This window comes from Symphalangus syndactylus, chromosome 15, assembly GCF_028878055.3.
Source record: "Symphalangus syndactylus isolate Jambi chromosome 15, NHGRI_mSymSyn1-v2.1_pri, whole genome shotgun sequence".
In the NCBI taxonomy this organism is placed as follows: Eukaryota; Metazoa; Chordata; class Mammalia; order Primates; family Hylobatidae; genus Symphalangus; species Symphalangus syndactylus.
Genome location: NC_072437.2, coordinates 96,064,139 through 96,089,007, shown reverse-complemented (window position 1 = coordinate 96,089,007; position 24,869 = coordinate 96,064,139). Strand labels below are relative to the sequence as shown.

The 24,869-nt window shown below is 45.9% G+C and overlaps 1 protein-coding gene across 4 annotated transcripts in view; it reads right to left on the bottom strand.

Annotated features, from left to right (window-relative positions):
* Positions 1-5,679: 5,679 nt before the first annotated feature.
* Positions 5,680-24,869, bottom strand: part of ALOX5AP (arachidonate 5-lipoxygenase activating protein) — a 50,717-nt gene continuing 31,527 nt past the window's right edge. For 3 of the 4 annotated variants that reach the window (XM_055244523.2, XM_055244524.2, XM_063618863.1), the window contains exons 4-6: positions 17,879-17,949; positions 14,060-14,141; positions 5,680-6,157 (exon numbers count right to left, since the gene is read on the bottom strand). In XM_055244523.2, the coding sequence (XP_055100498.1) occupies positions 5,995-6,157; positions 14,060-14,141; positions 17,879-17,949 (316 nt within the window). In that variant the 3' untranslated portion in view covers positions 5,680-5,994. The remainder of the gene's footprint in view (positions 6,158-14,059; positions 14,142-17,878; positions 17,950-24,869) is intronic. The other variant, XM_063618864.1, reaches the window with a different exon arrangement.

The window sequence follows — 24,869 nt, the reverse complement described above, 5'->3', positions numbered from 1 at the left end:
GAGGGAGGGCCTAGGTGTAGGTGTGGTGGTCAGGGAGGGCTCTGGAGGAGGTGGGTGCTGGTAGACACGGAGTAAAAGGAGGGAGAAGCCCCACTGCATGAGAGAGATCAGTGCATTAGGAAGCCCCACGGTGGGAGCAGCTCCCAGGGCAATGTGGCTGGAACTGAGTGAACGAGCAAGCGAAAGGAGGAGTCGGAAGAGAGGGGCAGGGACATATCTGATGGCACAGAGCCTGCACAGCCACGCTGAGGTGAGTGGGAATTATTCCAAGAGCAGCGAGAATTATCTGGGGGATTTTAAGCAAGTGCGCGTAGCATTAACATCTGATGGGCTGGGCACGGTGGCTCATGCCTGTAATCCCAGTACTTTGGGAGGCCAAGGCCAGAGGATCACTTGAGCCCAGGAGTTCAAGAGCAGCCTGGGCAACATAGTGAGGCTTTATCTGTACTAAAAATTAAACAACAACAACAAAAAATTAGCCAGGTATGGTGGTGCCTGTAGTCCCAAGTGCCTGTAGCTACTTGGGAGGCTGAGATGGGAGGATTGCTTGAGCCCAGGTGATAAAGGCCACAGTGAGATGTGATCATGCCACTGCACTCCAGTCTGGGCAACAGAGCAGCAACCTGTCTCAAAAAAAAAAAAAAAAAATCTCACAGAGGTGGCTATGGAGACTGTCCAGGAGAGAGAATGGTGGGCCCAGGTGACAGGGATAGCAGCAGAGCTGGTGAAATGTGGCAGAGCTGGCTTGGCCATTAAAGGTGGAGCTGATGGAGCTTGGGCATGATTGACTGTGGGTGGGAGAGAGGAAGGGAATGGAGGAGGGTTCCTTTGTTTGGGGCCTGAGTGACCACCAATGGGACAGTTACTGAGATGATGCTATGGCCTGAATATTGGTGTCCCCCCAAAATTCAAGTTGAAATCGAATCCCCAATGTGACGGGATTAAGGCCTTTAGGATGTGATTAGGCCGTGAAGGTGGAGCCCTCATGAGTGGTATTAGTGCCTGCGATAGTTTGTAAGTTTGCCCCCTCTAAATCTCAAGTTGAAAGTTAATCCCTAGTGTGGCAGTGTTGGAGGTGGGGTCTCATTGGAGGTGTTTGGGTCATGGAGGCAAGTCGCTCATCAATAGATCAATGTCCTCCCTCAGGAGTGAGTGATTTCTCACTCTATTTGTTTCCCCAGTGCTGGTTGTTAAAAAGAGCCTGGCATCTCTCCCCTCTCTCTCTTGCTTCTGCCATCACCACATGATATCTACATGCACCAGCTCCCCGTAGTCTTCCCCCATGAGTGGAAGCGACACAAGGCTGTCACCAGATGCAGATGCCCAATCTTGAACTTTCCAGCCACCCAGAATAGTGAGCCACATAAAGATTTTTTTTTTTAAATAGAGACAAGGTCTTGCCCCGTTACCCAGGTTGGAGTGCAGTGGCTCAACCATAACTCACTGCAGCCTTGAACTCCTCTCACCTCAGCCTCTCGAGTGGCTGGGACTACAAGCACACGTCACAACACACAGCTAATTTTTTAAAATTTTAGTAGAGATGGGGTAGATGGGGTCTCACTATCTTGCCTAGGCTGGTCTTGAACTCCTGGCCTTAAGCAATCCTGCTGTTTTGGCCTCCTAAAGGATTAGGGTTACAGGATAAGCCTCCATGCCTGGCCACTTTTTAAAATAAAATAAATTACTCAACCTCAGATGTTCCTTTTAGCAACACAAAATGGACTAATATAGTGCCCTTATAAAAAAAAGAAAGAAAGAAAGAAGAAAAAAAAGAAAGAAAGAAAGAAAGAAAGAAAGAAAGAAAGAAAGAAAGAGAAAGAAAGAAAGAAAGAAAGAAAGAAAGAAAGAAAGAAAGAAAGAAAGAAAGAAAGAAGAAAAGCCCAAGGAGCTCCTCGCCCTCTCCTTCCACCATGTAAGGCAGCAGCAATAGGGCACTGTCTATAAACTGGAAAGCAGGACCTCATTAGACACTGAATCTGCCAGAAACTTGATCTTGGATTTCCAGCCTCTAGAACTGTGAGAAGTAAAGTTTTGTTGTTCAAAAGCCCCCAGTTATGGTGTTTTGTTATAGCAGCCTGAGCTGACTACGAGGAAGACAGATGAGGAAAGCATAGGGTAAGGATAATTGTAAAAACCCAGTTGCACAGATTATCTCTTTGCAATCAGGGAGAATCTCAGTATGAATAATCCTATTTTAGTCTAAACGGAGAGGAGGGAGGAGTTCACTTATATGTCTCAGCTTCATCTGTTCTTTCACTGTGCCCTTTCCCACAGGAGATAGAAAAATGGTTAATGGTGGCTCACGTCTGTAATCCCAGCACTTTGGGAGGCTGAGGTGTGCGGATCACTTGAGGTCAGGAGTTCAAGACCAGCCTGGCCAACATGGCAAAACCTCCTCTCTACTAAAAATACAAAAATTAGCCGGGCATGGCAGTGTGTGTCTGTAATCCCAGCTACTTGGGGTTGAGGCACAAGAATTGCTTGAACCTGGGAGGCAGAGGCTGCAGTGAGCCAGTGAGCAGAGATCAAGCCACTGCACTCCAGCCTGGATGACAGAGCCAGACCCTGTCTCAAAAAAAAAAAAAAAAAAAGAAATTTCTCTGCCTTCCAGGAGATGGAGGAAACCACAGCCTCCTTTCTTCCCAGGTGGTCATACGTATGAATTCACTCACACACACACACTGCTGCTGCCCAAGAACCTCAGCATCATGTCCATTCAGCTTCTTTTGACTCAGTGAGGTAGGCAGAATCCCAAAATAAACTCCCCATGACCCACACTCCTACAGAATCCCTTTCCCTGGAGTGTAGGCAGAACCTGGTTGCAATTTCACTCCTTTCACTAAGTTATGTTATACGGTAAACATGAAGGGACTTTGCAGATGTAATTAAGGTCTCTAATCAGTTGACTTAAAGCTCGCTTGGGCCTGGCCTAATCAGATAAGCCTTTTAAAAAGGGTCTAAAGGTCACTTAAAAAAACATATGCTAATCATGCTCTCCTATTGGCCTTAAAGACATAAATGGCCATGTTGTAGAGAAACCTGTGCCAGAGAAAAGGCTTCTAGAGACTGAAGATTGTGGGCTTTAGTCTTCCAACTGGAAAGAACTGAATTCTGCCAACAACCAGTGAGCTTCGAAGAGAATCCTGAGCTTCAGCTGAAATCACAGCTTTGGTTGCCCTCTGATTACAGCCTGGTAAGACCTCTGACCCAGAAAAACTGTCAGATAATAAATTTATATTGTTTTGAGTCCCTACATTTGCAAGAATTTGCTATGCAGGAATTGAAAACTAGTGTAATAAAATAATAATAAGGGCTTTTATTGAGCACTTATATTGTGCTAAACCTTTTCAGTTGCTTTACCTCATTATTCCTCACAACCCCATGAGTTTGGCACTATTATTATCTTAATGTAACACATGCAAAATTGAGGCTTAGGGAGAAGTCACAGAACTGAGGGTGGGATACAGCAGGCACTCTGAAGATAGGGCGTTTTAGCATTACACAACGCTGCCTTCAATTAGAGGAGGGGTCCCTCATCAGAAGCTGTGCACCTGAGACTCCTCTTCGTAATTATGAAGGCTGCTCTCCCCTCCCCTTAATTCCTTAGACATGTATTCTGGCCCCAGGCCCCACCAAGTAGTGCCTCTGATGGGCCATTGCATCATTTCCTCTCCCCACCCTCTGGAAGCCCCACAGTTGGCTTGGACAGCACAACCTCTGAAAGCTAAGATGTCCACAGGATCCACTGGGCATATTATAACCTAGCTCACACATGGGTGTCTGATTACCTTAGTTTTCCCAGGATCATCCCAGTTGTAAAACTGAAAGCCCAAAGAGAGTTTGGTGAATGGGTACAAATACACAGTTCAATAGGAGTAAGTTCCAATGTCTGACAGCAGGGTCGGGTCACTATGGCTAACAACATTGGACTGTCTATTTCAAAATAGCTGGAACTGAGAACTTGAAATGTTCCCAACACATAGAAACGATAATCAAGGTGATGAAGACCCTAAATGCTCTGACTTCATCATTGCACAATCCACACATGTAATAAAGTATCACATGCAACCCACAAATACCTACAAATATGTGTATCAATAAAAATAATTTTTAAAAAACCGAAAGGACCACATCCCAGGAAAACTCCTCAATGCCAGGCAAATCGGGATTATTGATCACCTGACCACCCTCCAAACCAAGCCCAGGCATGAGGAGGCCTGGGGGCCACTTCCATCCTGCAATGTCCCACGCCTTCCCTATCACCAAGAAGAAAAGAAAAGCCCAGCTTTGATGGTAGAGCACTGCTCTCTAGAGACAGCTCAGAGCAGAAGCAACTATCATGAAGCAGTCAATGCCAAGGAGCTCCTGCTGGATGAGGTCTGGCAGTGCAAGCCAGGAGGGGCTTCAGCCTGGACCATCAGACAGGCCTGGAAAGCAAGGCTCATTCAGGCCCTCTCCCTTGAATTGAGAGATCCTCTTGCCTGAGCATCACACATGAGGCACATGGATTCAGGCTTCAGACCACACCAGACTCCACATTCCATCATCTCTGCTGCCCAAGCAGGCAACTCCAGGAGAGCTGGGGGAGGCTTCACATCCTTCCTAGGATTGTGACCGTCATGATACTCACCTGGGGAATAACGGAGACCCACCTATTACTGTCCACCTCGATTGAGAGTTCAATCCTGATGAATGGCTCCCCTATAAGAGCTGGCTTCTCTGTTGGTGGTCCTGGAATCTTGACTACACCCTACCATCTTCCAAGTTGTGCTGTTTCTGCCAAGTGGCATCTGTCATGACAGTGGCTGGATCACGGTCACTATGAACTGAGTGACCAGTGGGACATTTACTGAGATGGTGCTATGGTCTGAGTGTTTGCACTCTCCCCAAATTCACATGTTGAAATCGAATCCCCAGTGTGATGGCATTAGGTAGTAGGGCCTTTGGGAAGAGGCCCATATTGTGGGACAAATCTGTCCACACTGTGGGAAATGGCTCAACACACATACTTCATTAAATACAGCCAGCTAGAGATTCATAAACTCATTTATTCATTTATTCATTGGTTTGCCAATATTTGGGGGCACCTATGATGGGCCTGGCATTATCTTAGGCTCCCACAGGGAATTACAGAACATTTTAAACTGTATAACATGGAAATGCTGGGCACGATGCTAGCATATGAAGATACCAACCTAATTCACATGGCTGTGTGAAGAGGAATGGATGTCATAAAAGATCTTCAAGGAATTTTTCCGGAAGCCAGATGTATATTTTTTTAAATTTCAGATGGAGTCTCACTCTGTTGCCCAAGCTGGAGTGCAGTGGCATGACCTTGGCTCACTGCAAACTCTAGCTCCTGGGTTCAAGCAATTCTCCTGCCTCAACCTCCCAAATAGCTGGGATTATAGGCACCCGCCACCATACCTGGCTAATTTTTGTATTTTTAGTACAGACAGGGTTTCACCATATTGGCCAGGCTGGTCTTGAATTCCTGACCTCAAGTGATCCACCCACCTCGGCCTCCCAAAGTGCTGGGATTACAGGTATGAGCCACCACACCTGGCCAGGATGTGTATTTTTAATATTATCATTTAGTTTGAGGAAAACAAACTAGTTGTTTGTGGGTATAAAGATACATCCCCCAAAAGCCATTAACAAAACCCCTCAACTATCAGCTTAAAATATGTCTCTGCATTTTATTTTAAGAAAACACAAACCTGGTCACAAAACATCTTCAGAGAACAGGATAAGTGAAGAAACAAACAAAATGCATGGGAGTAGCAAATTTGGGGCCACGGTCATGTTCAAGGGGTGGAGCTGACATGAAATCATTTTGTTCCCGGAAAAGCAAGGTTAACTCAAGCTGTGAAGCCCAGATGGCCAATAGATTTACAGCCATCTAAAAAAGAGCAGAATCCTTTCAAGAGTTGAATTATGATGACTTGTAGGTATTGATTAGATGAGAACACCAACCCCATATTCAGCAGAGGGTTAAGGAATGAGAAGTAGAGGGGAGATGGTGGTGGTGATTGTCTTTATGTAGTTTTCAAAGTCACTTCCGAAAAAGAAGATGAGGTAATAGTTGAATATGCCAGCAACGGACATGAGGAACAGGAAGAGTATGATGCGTTTCCCAAATATGTAGCCAGGGGTGCTGGAAGAGAAGGAAAAAGAAAACTGTAGATGCAGTGCAAATGACACCAATTTCACACACACAAAAATGTTACCCCTTTTAGATACATGGAGTTTAAATTATAGCTCCCTGGACTCGGCAATGTTCCATTTTCCCATTTACTTCATATGAAGGATAGAAGTGTCTCAGCTATTACTAGTCATTGAACTTATTTCAAACCCAAGTGACAAGAGCCTAGACCTCAAAACCCATTACTGCGATGGCTCTGCTGTACCCGCCTCTCTGTGCTCTCATGATTTCCTTAACTCCAGAGCTCCTTGATGGCCTGAAGGTGGCAGGTTCTGTTGATCACTGGGCATCCCCACTGAGCATTAGGACCATTAAGACCCTCTCTGCAGCTGCCCCTAAGGACAGACACGTGTGTAATGCAGGACTGTGTTAAAAGTGAAGTTTAAATGAGCCGATAAAACCAGTGGAATCTGAAAGGTGCTTCGGCATCTGAGGGCTCATTCTATTCTCCTGAGGCTGCCCAGAATAATTCATGTTTACATTCATGAGACCTAGGCACCCAGCAATGGGAGACAGGCCCTTGCATTTTTGAGTGGAGGGAGAGATTTGTTTTTGTTGTTATTGTTGTTGTTTGTTTCTTTGTTTTCGAGATAGAGTCTCACTCTGTAGCCTAAGCTGGAATGCAGTGGTACAATCTCGGCTCACCACAACCTCTGCCTTCTGGGCTTAAGTGATTCTCATGCCTCAGCCTCCCAAGTAGCTGCAACTACAGGCACACGCCACCACTCCCAGCTAACTTTTTGTATTATAGTAGAGATGAGGTTTCGTCATGTTAGCCAGGCTGGTCTTGAACTCCTGAGCTCAGGCAATCCACCCATCTCGGCCTCCCAAAGTGCTGGGATTATAGGCGTAAACCACCACGCCCAGCGGAGACATGTTTTAATACACTCTATCCTTCTCTCCAAGACACTAAATCCTAAACTGCATCCCCCAGTGAGATGTGACCTCCTAATGGCATGCAGAGGCCACCCTGCTTCTGCCCTCCCTCTGCAGAGCCCTTTTCTGACTGCCGCCATGGCTGGCCCATCTGAGTGTTGCTAACAGGTTGGGAAAGTCCAAATGACTCAGGAGGGTTGTTAGTAAAGATCCCAGGAAGGCGTCTTTAGGCAATCAGGACTGCACAACGAGATGAGCCAGCTCAGCCCAACAGCTAACTTCATGCTGCCAAGTGCCGTTTCCTGCCATAATCAGAGAGCAGTATTTGGCATCCACAGGTTTAATATTAGAAATCTTGTCAATTTGAAAGGCACCCCATATGCTGACAATATAACTCATAATTTTTCTTTTTCTTTTCTTTTTTTTTTTTTTTTTTTTTTGAGACTGAGGCAAGCTCTATTGCCCAGCTGGAGTGCAGTGGTATGATTTCAGATCACTGCAACCTCTGCCTCCTGGGTTCAAGTGATTCTCCTGCCTCAGCCTCCTGAGCAGCTGGGATTACAGGCACCTGCCACCATGCCCGGCTAATTTTTGTGTTTTTGGTAGAGACGGGGTTTCACCATGTTGGCCAGGCTGGTCTCGAACTCCTGACCTCAGGTGATCTGCCCACTTCAGCCTCCCAAAGTGCTGGGATTACAGGCGTGAGCCACCGCGCCCAGACAACTGATAATTTTTCTACAGCAGGAGTCTGAAAGTCACTCAGCCATTATGTATCAAGCTCCTTGCTACTCAAAGTATGTTCCGTGGACCAGCAGCATCAGCCCCCACACTGGAAACTTGTCAGAAATGGGAAATTTCTGGTCCCTCTGGAACCTAATGAATCAGAATCTGCATTTTAACAAGCTCCCTGTGGGACCCACTCACATTGGAAAAGCACTGCTAGCTGACACCAGCCCTGTTCCTTGGCCAGCTTCATTCTTTCTCTGTTTTCCTGTTCACAGTCACGTTCATGAGATAAGACATCCTAACTAGCTCCTTATGGGGGAAAAGAAACATCCCAAAAGAGGGTGTTGTGGGCTGAATTAGGTCCCTTCCAAAATTCATATGTTGAATCCTTACCCTCAGTTCCTCAGAATGGGACTGTATTTGGAGACAGGGTGTTTAAAGAGATAATAAAGGTAAAATGAACTCATATGGGTGGACCCTCATCCAGTATGACTGGGGTCTTATAAGAAGAGGAGATTTGGACACAGACACACTCAGTGAGGTGATGATGTGAAGACACAGGGAGAAGGTGGCCCTCTACAAGCCAAGGAGAGAGGCTGCAGGAGAAACCTACCCTGCCCACACTTTGATCTTGGACTTCTAGCCTTTAGGACTGTGAGAGAATAAATTCTGTGGTTTGAGCCCCCCAGGCTGCAGTGCTTTGTTATGGCAGCGCCAGCAGATGAGTACAGAGTCCCCTGCTAGTGCTGGTAAGGGAAGTGAAAATAAAATAAAGAAGTCCAAGTAAGGGATATTTTTTAGCCAGAGAATAGAGGGTTCAGATAAATTAAATTGTGAAAAGTCAAATATCGTGGTGGCTCAGATTTATCACATGAATGAGGCCACCATATGCTCATTACAGAAACAAGAAAAAGTGATTCGCGAAGCTGTTTTACACTCAAGATAAAACCGAAGTGAAAAATGAAATGGCAGCACCTCCTGATGAAATAGTGATGCTCTTCAATTCAGGTAGGATTTTTCCAAGGTCTCAGGGCATGTGACCCTCGCAGCATAGGACTAGGGTGCTTTAACTCTTCCCAGGCTGTGCACAGGGTGTGGAAGATAAGAGCTCAGCCTCCTGCTCCCTTGTCTGCAGAGGCTGGGCATGCCATTAGCTGCACCTTTAAGTCTCTGAAGTTTGGAGATGGGGCCACAGCTGTGGCAAGTGAGCCTGGTGGGCAGATGCCGAACCTGACCCAGGCTCAAGCAAAGCTGCGGAGAACCTGAAATGCTGTGAGCAGGGAAGGAAGACCTTGGGGGCCTAGACAGGGCACACCAGGGTCATTAGCCCTTGAACAAGGAAGACATCTCTTTCATGTTTCTATTTTTTTTTTATACCAACCACAGAAGACTCACTAATCTTTCATTGTTTCTAAACATAAAAACATTGTTTTAATGTTTCATTGGTACATAATCTTCAATGAGGGAGGAAGGTCAGAATTAAATTATTAAGCATCTGTCGGGGCCAGGTATTGTATACCCATGACTTCCTTTAATTCTCACAGCCATCCTACGGGGGCGTATTGTAAACCTATTTTCCATCTAGGCAAACAGAAAAGAGAGGTTGCACTGACTTGCCTCAGGTCCCACAGCCAGCAAGAGGCAACATAGGAGTTCAGACCTGCCTGTGTGAGGCCAGAGTCCTGTGCTTTGCACTGCAGGGCAAAGGACGCCTTCAGACTTCGGAGACCAGGATTTGGTTATTAGTTTTGAAACAGCTGTGCCCTCCACAGGCAGCATAAAACTTACATGAAAACACAAAAGCATCCTGCTAAATAATTCCCATCTCAAAGGTGCTAACCACTTCTAGGATGAGGTGCCGTAGTGTGGGAGATGGGGGTGGCCAGGCACCCAGAGCCCTGAGTTCCACCCAGGCATCGTGGGTGGCTCATGCCTATAATCCCAGCACTTTGGGAGACCGAGGCTGGCAGATTGCTTGAGTTCAGGAGTTCGAGACCACCCCAGCTCAGCTCTCTGTCGCCCCCCGCCAGTCACCACTCCTCCTCCACTTCCCACCCCAGGTTCTTAATGTGCATAAAATACGAGGTAGGAACAGAAAACATTACAGTCCCTTCTTGTTTTAAAAATCTGTTCTTTTCAGAATTTAGGGAAGTGTCACTTTAAGCCTGGTGACCTCTAAAGAAAATAAAAATTGTAAGCTCTGTGAGGACAAGATATTTCTCCTCTGCCCACCCACGAATCTCCAATAAATCAGGACCTCCACAAATATTTCTGAAATGAATGAATCATTTCTCAGAAAAGAGAAGCGAACAGCCTTCAGCGATTCCCAAACTCCAGTGTGTGTAAGAGTCATCTAAAGAATGTGTTATCTGAGAATGCAAATTCTCAGGCTTCCTCTGGCAGAGATTCTGATTCATAAGTCTGGGATGGGGCCCAGGAATCTGTATCTTTAATAAGCACCACAGATGATTCTAATACTGTTGTTTGGTGGGTTTCGCTTTGAGAAACAGCAGCCTTGATATCCATCTATGCTCCCCGGCCTTCCAAAAGAAGAATGCTTCTTCTCAAACTCTAGTGAAGTAACACCATACTCCACACTTGGAGGGGCCCACAGACTCTAAAACACTGATGCTGAGGAGGAGAAATGACAACGACGAATCAGTCTTCTTGCTTTTTGAGAACTAGGTCTATGATTATTTTGGTAAGTTGAATATATTTGGTCTTGCAATGTGTGCCTGGCTCTAGGAGACACCTTGGGTCTCCTTGGGGACAAAGACTCCGTTATGTTCACTGTTATTCCTTCAGCAACTGACCTGGTACCTGGCACAGAGCAGGTAGCAAATATCTACTGAATGAATGTTGAGTGAATGAGGAGTGAGTGAGCAACAAAGGAGAAGGAGGAGTGGGGTAACCTGAGTTCATTGGCCTCAAGAGTTGGCAGTCATTGCCCACCCACCATTGAGCTGAGAACTTCAAATTGCCAAGAGGATCACTGGGAGCCCCAACAGAGGACAGGACTCCGAGGGATCGGAAGAGGGAGCAACCTAGTGCCCACTGGGGAAGGTAGGTGATAAAAGGCCAAGAGTCAGTTGCCGGTTGGTGCCAGGTGCCATTGAGTTTTGGCCCAGGTAACAGCTTAAACGAATGGGAAAGAAACCAAGATTCAGGCTGGGGATCATGGGTGGCTTATGCCTATACTCCCGGCACTTTGGGAGGCTGAGGCTGGCAGATTGCTTGAGTTCAGCAGTTCGAGAACAGCCTGGCCAACATAGCGAAAACCTATCTCTACTAAAAATACAAAAAATTAGATGGGTGTGGTGGTGCATGCCTGTAGTCTCAGCTACTCAAGAGGCTGAGGTATAAGAATCACTTGAACCTGGGAAGAGGTGGAGGTTGCAGTGAGCCAAGATCAGGCCACTGCACTCCAGTTTGGGCGACAGAGCAAGACTATGTAAGGTGAGGTGAGATGAGGTGAGGTGAAGGGAGGGAAGGGAAGGGAAGGGGAAAAGAGAAGAGAAAAAAGAAAAGAAGAGAAAAGAAACGAAACCAAGATTCATCCTTAACTGCCAGATAGTAACTGTTACAGGTGAACTAAACAGCATAGAGGAAGGGGTCAGAGAGTAGGATGAAGGGCTGACAATAAGAGCCAGAAACTTCTAGAGGGCATTAAAAAGGGAGCTGCAAAATCCTTGCAGGGCAGCCTGAAGCCTGAAGGAAGAAGCTCAGACTGGGGCATACATTATGGAATGTCTTCCCAACCCACTGGAGAAAGGATAACACTGAACTTCCGAAGCGGACAGGGCTGGAGCAACTTCTGGAAAGGGACAAGGGACCATCTGGGGTTCAGGAGAGAAATTCCGGGGGAAGGATCTCATCGAGCAATTCCTCCTCGGTTGGTGAGGTCAAGAACTAAAGAAGGTCCCAAGGGCATTAGGTGTCTGCAGAGTCCAAGTGTGACAGCCCAGGAACAGAAGGGGGGCCTGGGGAGGAGATGGGCCCAACTGAAGAGGATCTCAGCAAGTAGCTTCTAGACGGCAGGATTGAAAATATCCTTGCATTTAACCATAAAGCCCCTCTGGCTTGCACCTATATCAGGCCGTATTTTGGTCTAGATTAGGCTTAGACATTTCTTCTAGTATCTATTACTTCTACTGATGACAATTGCTCAGAGTGGTTGTGTTAAGCAGTGTCTGTGTTAAGAAGGATTCTGAGGCCAGGTTTGGTCTCTGCAAGAAAGAGCACCATGATTCATCAGTAATGCCTACCACAGCCAGAGGGGAGGAGAAGGGGATCTAGAACCCATGCAGATGGTGGGTTATGGGGCTGGCAGGATCTCCTTCTTATCACCTAAAGAGGGAGACCAGGGAGGCACACAAGAAGTCAGGCCATTTATATTTCAATGAGGTCCAAAAAAATCTATTATTTTAAAGATTTCTTATAAATCAATCTCCTATTGTTTATTTTTGTCACCTCTGTTCATTCCCTAATAGGAATCAGTTAGTAAAACCTTTAAAGTTAAAAGGACATGTGGGTAGGTGGACAAATTTTGTCATGTTCTGCAGATGGTCTCGGAATTAAAGCAGCTGTAGGATCTCAAGCAAGTGGTGACAGATGAAGAGAGGAGCAGTGAGTGGGCCACATCCCTGGGACTTTGCGGGGGGTAAGATAGGGCTGCATAGGGAGCCAGGCAAAAGAGAAGACCCTCTTATTTCATTGCTAGACATTTCACCCCCACTCTTAATGAGGTAATCACATGGGAAAAGGCATGATAGAGGTTTTCCAGGGCAAAAGAGAATAAAGAATATCATTTAGGGCAGTGTTGATAAGAATAGGAGAGATAATGGAATTGTGATTTTAGAGGATAAATAAGAATGCCACTAGAGAGGCATGAAAAAAGAGATGGCACAGGGAAGGATCTGCCGAAAGAACAGTCATTCTTTTTCCAGCTGCAGCCCGGCTCACGGTCTAATCCCGTCAAGTCCTTGAGCTTCACAGGCTCTCAGGTTTTCCAGATATAGCGCTTTCACCCGCTGACCTCCCTAGGATGTCACTGCCTTTATCACTACTGAAGGATGCTATCTAATCATAGAGCACATTAGCCACTAGAGACGGGTGCTATTGTAAAAGACAGAGCGGCTGTGAACATAAGGAAGCAAAATGGTGTGGAAGGCTGGGGTCAGCACCTGGGGCAGCAGCCTCACAGAACGTGTTCCCGGCACCGGAACCCCTACTAGTGCATTAGGAATTGCAATCTCTAAGGAACTGATGGCATACTCTAACATCAACGTTTCTTCTGTAAGTATTATCATGTATTTTACTAAAATCTAGACTTCCTAATCCAGGTGTCAGGAAGGTACTGTGCTGCTTTGGGGCTTTCTGTCTGGCAACATCTATAAACGATGCAATGGTGACGCTAGTCAGTTTCACAGTCTCATGTCTGCATCTTTTTTTTTTTTTTTTTTTTGAGATGGAGTTTTGCTTTTGTTGCCCAGGCTGGAGTGCAGTGGTGCAATCTCGGCTCACTGCAACCTCTGCCTCCTGGGTTCAAGCGATTCTACAGCCTCAGCCTACCGAGTAGCTGGGATTACAGGCACCCACCACCATGCCTGGCTAATGTTTAGTATATTTTTGAGTAGAGACAGGGTTTCACCATGTTGGCCAGCCTGGTCTCGAACTCCTGACCTCAGGTGATCCACCCATCTCAGCCTCCCAAAGTGCTGGGATTATAGGCGTGAGCCGCCGCACCCTGCTGTCACGTCTGCATCTTACTGCATCTTATTTTCCCAACATTCTTTCTGCTGGTCCCTGGAAGATATGTTCCTCAGGACAACTTATCACAAGGTGCAAGCTTTAGTTCTCATTTCTGTAGACAAACAATGAAACGTTTCACTCTCAGGAGGCCTGGGAACCCAGACATAAAAAGTCATTACAGCACCAGACTCTGCAGGGCGGGAGTGCAGGGTGTGGGGCTGCAAGGCACGTGCAGCAAACAGCACTGAAGCACCCTTTGAAAATCAGCACTATGCGGAGGAATTGCTTAATGAGAAAACTGGGCAAGTCCCCCCAGCTATATTTTCAGAGCCTTCAAAGGTCAGGGAGAGAAGGATGAGAGGTCCTAGTCAGCCTTCCCCCTCCCACCCAAGGGGATGCTATAGAGCCGTGAATCTAGTCAAATATTGTTTTGAATTATCACTCTTCCTGCTCAAAAATCAGGAATCACTCCACAGTTCTTTAGTAGTCCCAGTTACCTACCTCTGCGTTCTCTCTCCTAGGTAACCGACAAAGTACTTTTGCCTCACAAATAAGTACATCAGTCCAGCAAAGGCAGCAGGAACTAAGTGGAGAAATGAAAACACCTGTGTCAGTTTCATAGCCACCAAAACATGCTGTTAGCCCAACTAGGCAATCAACATTGGTCACAAAATCTAGCAGAGGACACACACACTTCAGAAAAAGAGCTAAGGGCTTGAGGAAACCTGAGAACCTTCCTAATACTGGTAATGACCTTATGCCGGCATCATGGCATTGTTTACAACAAACTTGTCCAACCCGGAGCCTGCGGGTCGCACGTGGCCCAGGATGGCTTTGAATACTGCCCAACACAAATTCATAAACTTTCTTAAAAATATGAGATTTTTTTGCAACTTTTTTTCTTTAGTTCATCAGCTATCGATAGGGTTAGTGTATTTTATGTGTGGCCCAAGACACCTCTTCTTCCAGTGTGGCTCAGGGAACCCAAAAGATTGGACACTCCTGGTTTCCAAGGTATTTGCATATCTATCATCTAACATGAGTCCTTTCAACATAACTAGTACCCACATTTCTATTTCCAAATGTGGAAACCTGGGTTCAGGTGGTCAACCAGGCTTGCATAAGGCTGTCAGCTGGTAAAAGGGGCAGAGGGTAGGGCTTAAACCCCAAACCCAGCTCTGAAACTGGTTCTCTTAAAAGTACACCCTTCACCCCTGAGCCTCCCCACAGCACAATCTTTAACCTTTCTTGAACCAACAGCTACCGTTTAGAAAAGATCCCTAGGGAAGGAGATTCCCTCTGTGTTCTAGCCTTTTGGGAAGGAGATGCCCTCTGCATTCTAGCTTTTTGGGAAACTGCCAGGAGCAGCACCCCAATTACTCTATGAACTAGTGGAGCTGTTCATATGAAGCCTTGGAGCTGGGAGTTAACTCAGCTGGAACTAGTGTTATCTGGAGCCACAGATATAAAAACAATTTAAACACTTCCGCCATTGAGGGAATACTTTTCACCTGCCACAGTGCTCCTGGCGTTTTGAGAACGTGAGTCTCCAATCCTCCCAGCTCGCTGGTAAGGAGTGTGTCACTGGCACCATTTGACAGACGAGGAAATTTAGGCTCAAGCCACAAGAGCCATGAGGACATCTGTCTTTTTCCTAGATCATCTCTGAGCCTGGCATAGTGCCTGGCACATAGGGGTGTTCAAAAGAATATTTGTCAAATGAATGAAAATAAGTCAGGCCAGTGAAGGGGTGGAAGTTGAAACCAGGTCTTTCTGATTTCAAAACTTTGTCACCACCACTCGCATTATCAATAATAACATTTACTGCACTTCAGATGTTAGGCGGAATCATATGAAATGCTATTTTTGTAGGTCATTAATAGTCAGATATTGGCAGTTTTACATGGCTCAATCTGATATATGCCAAGCACTGTGTCAGGAGCTTCATACATATTATTTCACTCACCATAGGAATGCTACTAGCTAGACCATGGTCCTGTTTTACAACAAGGAAACTGAGGCTTGGAAAAGCTGAGTAACAGCCTGGAGTCACACACCAGCAATGAGTGTCCTTGGATTTGCCTCCAATCAACCACTCCCCAAAACCCATTTCTGTCCACAATTCCTCCTGCCTTCCAAAATACTATTGTTATCTGGCAGATAAGAAAATCAAAGCAAAAGAGAAACTGTGAGCTTCAGCTTTCTCTTTTTTTTTTTTGAGACAGAGTTTCACTCTTGTTGCCCAGGCTAGAGTGCAATGGTGCTGTCTTGGCTCACCGCAACCTCCACCTCCCGAGTTTAAGTGATTCTCCTGCCTCGGCCTCCCGAGTAGCTGGCATTACAGGCATGCACCACCACTCCCAGCTAATTTTGTATTTTTAGTAGAGACAGGGTTTCTCCATGTTGGTCAGGCTGGTCTCGAACTCCCGACCTCAAGTGACCCACCTGCCTCAGCCTCCCAAAGTGCTGGGATTACAGGCATGAGCCACCGTGCCCGGCCCATGCTATTCTCTAAAAATCACAAAACTGTCACAATCACGATTTGCCTTGGGCAAAGTTTTTCCTATGTTGTACCATCTGAATGATTCTGCTCCAACTTACTGGTCCATTGTTCTTTCAATGGGAACCCAATTGAACATGAGCTAACAGAGATTATGGGTGGGAAATGGCCACACTCATACCCCTGTGCAAGGAAGGTGAGTGCCTCCTGCAGGGAAGTGGGCTGCTGGCACCAGAAGGGTACAAATCCAGGCTCTAAAATTCTGATATTCGTGTAAGCCACTTGTTCCTCTGGGACTTGAGCTTCTGCTCTATAAAGTGAGGGATTTGCACTAGAATTATCTTTGGGTTTCCTTTCTGCTAAAAAAAAAAGTCTACAGTCTACTTTATTCATAAGAAATGATGATTATCAACCAAGGTTTACTGATGCTTTTGTCTGCTGGCAATGACAAAGCTTGTTTTGACAGGAAATACGTATTTCCAGGGCTACGAAACACCTTCAAACTCCCATTGTATTTATCTAGCTATAGCAAGTCCGCATTCATCTAGATCAAGTATCACTAAGACATAAAAAGAACCATAACTCCTAGTAAGAGCATAGTTTGACTTGATTTTTTGAGTAGTGCAAGACATGTTTCCTATTTAACTCAGGATAGAGAATAGGAAATAAACGGTAAGCTTACTGACAGCCTCCTCAGCACAGAAGGAGTGCCACGTGGTGTCCCTTAAGTGGTTTCTGCTGCCGCCTCGCCTCTGCTCTCTATCACTGAACTTAGTTCTTTTCCCGCATGGCGTTTCCCACCCTTGTCATTGTCTTCATTCACTGACTTCTGTGGTCCATCTTGCCAGCTGGCCTGTGCCTCACCACCATCTCCTTTATTTATCACTGTATATCTAGGTACAGGGCTTGGCACAGAGTAGCTCTTCAATGTATATTTATTATGTAAATAAATAAAGTAAGAGGATCTTTGTGAAAAATCCAGAATTTTAAGCCAAAAGACCCAGGCACTCATTCTGTCTGTGTTATTCACCAGCTGAGTAGCTGTAAGCAAGTTACTTTATCTCCGTGAATCAAAGTATCCTGAAAGGTAATAAGGGACATAAGATCCACTCTATCTACTTTATAGAGTGGGGATACACTAATAAGTCTTAAACAGTTCATCACGGGACTGAGTGTGGCCTTTCTGCCTGTGCCCTCCAGGGCCACAGAAGCTGGCCAGTTCAAGCCAATCTGCCACCAGGCACAGTGCCAGGCATGGCCCCGAAAGGGGACCAAAAGTATGACTGATTTCCACTCAATGTTAAATCAACTCTGGAAGTTGATCTGTCTTTCCAACTTGCTCAAGTCAAGCCTGTGGGCTGCTGATAACCGTGGGAGGGCCGGGGATGTGGCATCCAGCCCGTGGCTCAGTGGAAACATGCCTGAAGGAGGGCCACCACACTGGAAGCTTATTAGCAGAAGAGCCAAGTGACAGCGGTCCCAGAATAGATCCCTCAGGCACTCTCATTTATAATGCCCTTGTATCTGAACTAACACTGCTTAAGGATTCTGAGTCACATTTAGCCTTAAACCACCCTTGTCAGCACGGCAGCTCTCAACCAGCCACCAGGGAGCAAGCATTAGCAATGCATTATCACACACGCTCTGCACGGGTGCAGAGCATGCCTGAAACCCAGCCTCCCAAGGGCTCTCACCTCTCCAAGGCTTCACAGATGGGAGCCAGAGGTCAGGCAAAGTCCTTTCAACAAAAAGCCTGCCCTTTGAACCTCCTTGAGATGCACTTTATAGAAGGAGAATGAACAAAGGGAAGTCTGAGTTACCTTGGCTGCAAAGTAGCCCCGCAGACCAGAGCACAACGAGGAAAGTGGGGTACGCATCTACACAGTTCTGGCTGCAGAATAAACAAACAAGGAGGAAAACAATCAGAGACCAAGTTAGTGCAGTGTGGTCCGAAAATTACCTGAAAGTTGAAGTTAATAATCACCATCGTGCATGAAACATAAATCCCATTCATAATTCCACTTACATCTACCCAATAAGATGGGGCAGCCAGCTGCCACCTGGGAAACAAACAATAGTATAAAGCAAACACATGTTCATAATCCATTAACTGTGTTCCTACGGTGATGCGTAAGGGAGACTTGGTTTCTTGATGTATTCCTTTGGCAGGGTTCCTGTTCCTGGCGGTGCCCCTGCGCTTCTTGGAATTGAAGAGTGAGCAATGCAGACAGAGGATGTGGCCACACTGGCGTGGGCGTGGTGGGGGAGAAGAGCCCAACTAAGGAAACTTTTCTATCAGATCCACAAATCAGCCCAGGTCTGCAAGCCAGGCTGAGCAAAGAAGGGTGGTCTTCAAGTGTTAAAGACACCAAAGTCAATTCAAAAAAGCTGGTGCTCAGAAAGTTAGCTTACTGCGAGGGTGATCACTGTGTGCTGGGCACAGTCCTCACTCCCTGGAGAGTTCTCACTCTACCATGGATGTTTTGCACCCTTCCTTTCTTTTTAACTCACCATATTCCTGTGAGTTCACATGATAACTGTATGAGTTTCCTCTTGCTGCTGTAACAAGTGGCCACAAACTGAGTGGCTTAAAACAACACGCCTTGTAATCCCAGCACTTTGGGAGGCTGAGGCAGGCAGATCACAAGGTCAGGAGTTCAAGACCAGCCTGGCCAACATGGTGAAACGCTGTCTCTACTAAAAATACAAAAAATAGCCAGGCGTGGTGGCAGGCACCTGTAATCCCAGCTACTCAGGAGGCTGAGGCAGGAGAATCACTTGAACCTGGGAGGCAGAGGTTGCAGCAAGCCAAGGTCGTGCCACTGCACTCCAGCCCAGGCAACAGAGCAAGACTCTGTCTCAAAAAACAAAAAAACACCCCTTTACTGTGGTTCAGGATGTCAGAAATCCAGAATAAATCTCAATGGGCTATAAAGTCAAGATATTAGCAGGGCTGCAATCCTTCTGGAGCTTCTAGGGGAGAAATCATTTCCTTGCCTTCTCCAGCTTCTAGAGGTCACCTGTATTCCTTGACTCAGAACCTCCTTCCAACCTGAAAGTCAGTGGTGACCCATCAAATCTTTCTTATTTTGAATGACTCTGACATCTACCCTTCTGCCTCCTTTTTCCACATTAAAAAGACCCTTGTGGTTACATCAGGTCCTACCCAGATCATCCAGGATAATCTCTTTATTTTAAGGCCAACTGGCTAGCTGCCTGAATTTCCCCTTGCCATGTAACGTAACATATTCACAGGTTCCTAGGATTAGGATGTAGGCATGATTGGCGAGGGGGCCATTATTCTGCCTACCACAATTGCTGTCGTTTCCAATAAGGAACTGAGGCTTGGAGAAGCTGAATAACTTGCTCAGGGTCATCCAGCTAGGGAGTGGCAAAGCCAGGATTCACACCATAATCAGTCTGTCTCCAAAGCCATGTCTGTTAACTCTTCAACTATACTAAATTAAATTACAGGTGTCCTCCTGAGAAGTCTGCAGTCCAGATCAGGGCAATAAATATGCCCATCCATGAAAAGCAGCATAACTAGACTTGAGAGGCATAAAAAGGGAGGGAAATAAATACAGTGGAAAGGTCACTTGACTAGGATTAAAGTCTCCGTCCTGACTTTAACCAGCTGTTCACCATTGGCAAAACAATCTCTCTGGATTTAGTTTCCTTATCTGTAAAACTGAGAGACTGATTATAATTCTGAGGTCCATGTGAATTCTCACGGTCCATGGTCGAAGGTGGCAGTTCTCCAGGTGTGCTCTTGGGACCAGCGGCGGCAGCAGCACCAAGAACATGTTAGAAATGCAAATGTTCACGCCCACCTCAGGCCTTCAGAATTGAAAACTCTGTGTTGGGGCCCAGAAATCTGTTTTTACAAGCCCTCCATGTGATGCTGATGCCTGCTGACGTTTGAGAACCACGGGTTTCTTGTGATTATATAGGTAAAAACAAAGATGCAATTTTCAAACTGCTCATGCAAACTCTTAGGGTCTCATGCTTCAGTGGTACCACTGAGAACTCAGGAATGGCCAGCCCTTCATCTGTGCCCTGCAGAGAACCCAGAGAGATCGGGTTATCTGTGCCTCGCCACTGGAATCTCCATGCTCCTCTGATGGTCAAAAGATCCTTTTCTGGAGAAGTCTATGAAGGTAACAGATGAGAAACCTACTCTGGAATCCAGGCACAACCAAAAACCAGGAACAGGACAGAAAGAGCAGACCCCTGCTGACCTTGCAAAGTGCTCTGAATCCCAGAATTTCCACTGATCTAATGGACACGGTAGGAGCTCCAAAGGGCAGGAGGCCCATACAAATTTACCATTGGGGTGAAGTGCTTAGTGAATAAACAGGTCCCCAAGTAACAATTGCAGCAGCTACTGGGCACTGGCATCACATCTATTCTTATATATTACTACAGGCACAAAATTGCAGCCTTGGGACTGAGAAAATACGATTCATTTTCCAGTTCAAGAAACTTAGAAGAAAAAATTCCTTGTTTGGTTATTTGAATAACATTCTGTGTCTGATGGGGTAAAATATCTGGTGCTCTTATTGTTTAAAAACCTATTAATACCAAAGATTTCCCCTGCTTCCTTCTCTTTCTCATGTTTCGGGTTTTTGGTTTGTTTTTAAGTAGCGATTTTGTCTGGATTATGCAAAAGGAAAGAAAATTCTTAATTGTCTAAGGGATCTGCTCATTAGAAATGGGAACTGTCTAGTGATTTGACATTGGGTCCGTATTCAACCATTCCTGACTATTAGTTCAACTCACCTTGGTTCCTAATAAAATATGGTCAGCCTGGAGTTGAATGAAATTCTCCCAGCTGTAAGAAAATGGGCTCCTCCTGTGGATTTCCAGAATATTCTCAGAGCCTTGTTCCTGGCTCTGGCTCAAACCAGTGCCTCTCACCATCCAGGACTTCAAGTGCAGCTTCTACCCAAAGCTGCAAGCTTATGTGCCCCTCCTGGAGCGGGGGCTGCTGCTGGGCTGAATTCAAGTGGCTTTAGCCATGACAGCTGTCCAGTGGTTGCTCATGCAGTCTCTGAAGTTCACACAGTCTGGGCCCAATGCCATGGTTGCCTCTTATGGGCTATGTGAGTGTGGGTGCATTTCCTAGCCTCACTGAGCCTCAATTTGCTCATCTACAAGAGGTGGATGGAGACATTAGTAATTACTTCCCTAGACTGTTGTGAGAATGAAACAAGGTGAAGTGCCACCTGGCTCACAGTAAGCATTCAATAAGTGGTGGCTATCATTGTTCCAATGTCTTCCTTCTTAACCCCCAGTGGAAATGTCTTTCCTATTGACAAATTATTATTACTCCGTATTTTCTTTTGAGAAATTTTGTGCCATTTTTTCTGACGAACCCATTTTGAGACTCATTCCTTGACATCTAAATAGGAGCTACTCAGCAGATCTTGCAACAATTCGCTGTGCTATGTTCAACTTGATGTGCTGCACTATTCATGTTTTTATGGAGAAAAGAATTTGTTGCTCTATTTCCTTTCATTTTTCTCCACCTCTGGGAATAAAACATAGAAACTCTTTAGTGTTCTGTTAATTAGTTTGGATTAATTTAAAGTAAGTAAATATAATTAATAACAGTTTATTAATAATAGTGTCAATACTAATTGACAGGATCATTGTAGACCTATCATCTTTAAATAATTTTACAAGTCTATGCCACTTGAAAATGAGTCTAGGCCAGGCACCAATGGCTCATGCCTATAATCCCAGCACTCTGGGCGGCCGAGGCGGGCAGATCACCTGAGGTAAGGAGTTTGAGACCAGGCTGGCCAATATAGTGAAACCCTGTCTCTACTAAAGATACAAAAATTAGCCGGACATGGTGGTGCATGCTTGTAATCCCAGCTATTCAGGAGGCTGAGGCACAAGAATTGCTTAAGCCTGGAAGGCAGAGGTTGCAGTTAGCCAAGATTGCACCACTGCACTACAGCCTGGTGACAGAGTGAAGCTCCATCTCAAAAAAAAAAAAAAGAAAGAAAGAAAGAAAGTGAGTCTAGAATGGACACCAAGAGATAAAAGATGCAGGGAGAAGCGACATGAGGGTGGTATTCCAAAAACATGTTTTGATACACTCTGCAAAAAGCGGGCGGTAGGGGTGTCTGTAGTTAAATAATACATTCCCCTCTTAGAAAACCAAGAATCAGAGTACCCTTAAACGTCCTCAAAAGTCTGTCTATAAGACAGACTTTATGTGCCTGTAATCCCACCTACCCAGGAGGCTGAAGCAGGAGAATCACTTGAACCTGGGAGGCCGAGGTTGCAGTGAGCCAAGATCGTGCCACTGCACTCCAGCCTGGGCAACAGAGTGTGACTCTGTCTTTCAAAAGAAAGAATTAATTAGAATTAAAATATACATGTGAACAGAGTCCAGGTCCAATTCCTTTTAGCTCTCAAACCCTGACTCAGCTCTACCCTCATGGGATATGAGTGGAGGGACAGCCCATTAATTAAGGCCAAGTCGGAGCTGATGAGCCACACTGGCTAGGGTATCTGCTCAGCAGCTGCCCCTGAATCTTGAGCTATCTGTATCAGTCAGCAGTTGTGTTTTATGCTAAAAATACATGCATCTGTCTTTTTAATCCACCAGTATCATTTATCCTTCATGCTATTTTTCCTTGATAGCCATGGTCCCTGAACATTTATGATCCCACACCCCATCAACCAAAAATTTTGAGCATGCAACCTTATAACAAGTATATTTGCATATAAACTATATACACATACTACTGTCCATGTGTATATTAAAAATGAGTAAAGCTTCAGTTCTTACTTTTCAGATAGCAAGATTAAATGCATGTTCTTTTCTTCCTGCAGCCTCATGGGTCATCTTTTAACCCTTTCCAGTGCTCTTGGATGCCCCTGGAGAAGCTGCTGCTGGGACGACTTTCTCCTAGAATAACACGCAACCCCATTCCCAGTGGTTTCCTGGCACAGGCAAACAGACCAGCTGCCTCTGCCTTTTGCCAGCATGTAGCTGCCTGCTGCATTGATCTTTGACCCTTTCTACAACCCAGACAGGCACACAGATATGTTGCTGGCCCAGGGAGGAAGTGGTCTTTATAACAGAACCGCAGCAGTGTCCAGACAATTTGTATCTTACAGAAAACTCTCCACCCTGCCTGCTTAGTTCCTACCTTTCCATGGCTATCTCTCCCCTTCCTCATCCTTCTCCTTCCCTCTCATGGAGGTTGAGTGTACAGACCCATGGGTTTTGAGAGCTGGGCTGCAGCACCCACACAGTGGGGATGCCCAAGCAGCAATAATCACCTTCCACTCTCTTCTTACGGTTTTTATCTCTGGAGCCCCACAATGACTGTGGAACTTCCAAACGACCTTCCCAAGTGACACAGCACAGCCACCAACCAAGGGCACTTCTGCAATTTGGGGGCTGGCAACTAGCAAGCCAGGTCTAAGCACCATGGCTTCTTAGAAACAGAGCTGTTCACTCCTGGGGGCACATGGCAGAAACTACACAGCCTGGCCTGCTCCATTTCTTCTTCATTGCCAGCAAAATGGAAACTTAACTTCTAACCAGAAACGGTGAAATTGCACCATAACTTCTCCAAATTGGTTGAGCTGAGGAGTCCATAGGAATACAATGTGACCAGTGAGAATGCAGTCACCTGGCAGAAGTTTCTCTTTCCAAACTGATATAGCATAGTAGGAATGCTTTCTTTGGATTTCATCTGGGGAGAAGTTTTGACCTTGCCTCATCAAAGTCACCTTCTTTGCACCTCTTGCATGTGGATGTGTCCGAGGCGGGACTCTAGTATCTTTCTCTGCAGATAGTGCAAAGAGGCTGACAGCAACTGACATAATTTCTGTACTCTCCTCCAAATGGTTTTTAAATGTCTTAAATCACACCTTTAAACATCTTAAATTGACTCTGAGAATTAATACATGGAAGGCCTAGATGTTAAAATAGAAACCTCTTTATAATCAGTTTAGCAAAGGATTTCCTTAAGCTCAGACTGCTGGAAGAGCCCTGAACAGAAGTGCTTGGGAGAAGGGAGTGGAGCCCAAAGCAGGTGGGAGCACGGAGAAAGAGGGAGATCTAGGTGGCCCGCTGTAGCAGCACTGTGAGTACTCAGGGGCTGTCTGAAAGGGAAAATGCCCAAAGAGGGCAAGGGCCCAGGCAATCAGCCTGTGACTACCACACTAATGCGTTCAAGAGTGGCCCGGCAATTTCGGAGCTGAGGGAGCAAAGCAGCCAGTGAAAAGCTGCAATGGAAGAGATGCCCCCTCCAATCCCCTCATGCCTACACCTCACTGAAACAATTAAAAATACCTAGATGAGGAGAAGGACTGAAGAGAAACTATATCAGTGAGTGTGATGTAGGCCTGTTCAGTCGAGATCCCTTGAAGCCAGTTTAATTCACAGGAAACCAACGGTACCCCTGAAGGGGACCCTCCCTCCCATGGTGCCAGCAGCGAGCCCAGGGACTCCGACCCTGCAGTGTGAATCTTTGTCCTGAGTTTGCACCATTCTTGGTATTCTGAATGCATTTTTCTTGGGTGACCATGACTCCCCCTTTGGAAGGATCTCTGGGAACATCAAAGTTGCTCCTGGGATGGAACTGAAGGCCAGCTCCTCCCTTAGCTCTCTAGCATGAGGCCTCCCTCTGTGACAGGCCCCTAGTCCTAGCCCATAGTCCCCAACATGCCTGCCACTGGCTGAGCCTTGAAATACACTCTGCATAAAGGAGAGAGGAGTATTTGAATAACATTCATTCGGATTTGCATCCCGAATAGATTGCACCCAGCTTTAGAGCTGCT